At 42.7% G+C, this 825-nt stretch overlaps 1 protein-coding gene across 1 annotated transcript; it reads left to right on the top strand.

Moving 5' to 3' along the window:
• Positions 1–13: 13 nt before the first annotated feature.
• LOC109954241 (rho guanine nucleotide exchange factor 7-like) lies at positions 14–686 on the top strand. The gene is made up of 3 exons (XM_020589632.1): positions 14–154; positions 364–450; positions 551–686. Exons 1-3 carry the CDS (start codon positions 119–121, stop codon positions 665–667), a joined length of 240 nt encoding a protein of 79 aa, XP_020445288.1. The 5' UTR covers positions 14–118; the 3' UTR covers positions 668–686.
• Positions 687–825: the final 139 nt, after the last annotated feature.

Genomic DNA, 825 nt, shown 5'->3' with positions numbered 1-825 from the left:
TGTTCAGGTTCAGTGCCAGGAGGTGAGGAAGAAGAAGGACCTGGAGTTGCAGATTTTAACAGAGCCAATCAGAAACTGGGAGGGTGATGACATCAGAACCCTTGGCCCTGTTCTCCACATGTCCCAAGCCACAGTCCACACACAGAACTGTCAGGTACCCATCAAAAGAGAAATTTAAACTACAGCCTTCAAACTACTAGGTGGCAATAAAAATAACCTTGACCTAGAGGAGGCTTCAGACAAACTGTTACAAATAGGCATCATGTGAACATACTCTGTTGCATTCAGATGTAAAATTAACACACAAGACTGCTGAGTTTGAGCAACTACAATAGAGTACATAAACTGTACTTTGTCTGTCAGGAGTCAAATGAACGCTACCTCGTCCTCTTCCCTCACACTTTGATCATACTATCAGCCAGCCTGAGAATGAGTGGATTCATCTATCAGGTATGTGTTGTACCAGATGAAACTCAAATGATCCTCAAAAGATGAACTTATCAAAAAGTCCTTTGACTAACCCTGCATATTTTTCTACGTGTTCCTGTAGGGGAGGATGCCACTATCAGGAATGCTCATCTCCAGAATAGAAGATGGAGACAGCCTGAGGAATGCTTTTGAAATATCCGGTCAGCCATCTTTGTCATTTAGCAGTAGATCCTACTGATGTCAGCTGAACCATGTCGGTGTCATGTGGTTTTTAGAGTAAGGGGTATTTCTCAACCATTAGAAATGGGAGATGTCAGAAACTACTAGCTTACTGCAAGTACAAATAGAAAGGCCTTTTGCCAAAGCATGTGTTAGAAACGCTCTGGTAGGAAGGTG

This window comes from Monopterus albus, unplaced genomic scaffold (assembly GCF_001952655.1).
Source record: "Monopterus albus unplaced genomic scaffold, M_albus_1.0 scaffold4904.1, whole genome shotgun sequence".
NCBI classification, from domain to species: domain Eukaryota; kingdom Metazoa; phylum Chordata; class Actinopteri; order Synbranchiformes; family Synbranchidae; genus Monopterus; species Monopterus albus.
Note: the sequence above shows the minus strand (reverse complement) of the source record. Positions and strands in the feature narration are given on the sequence as shown.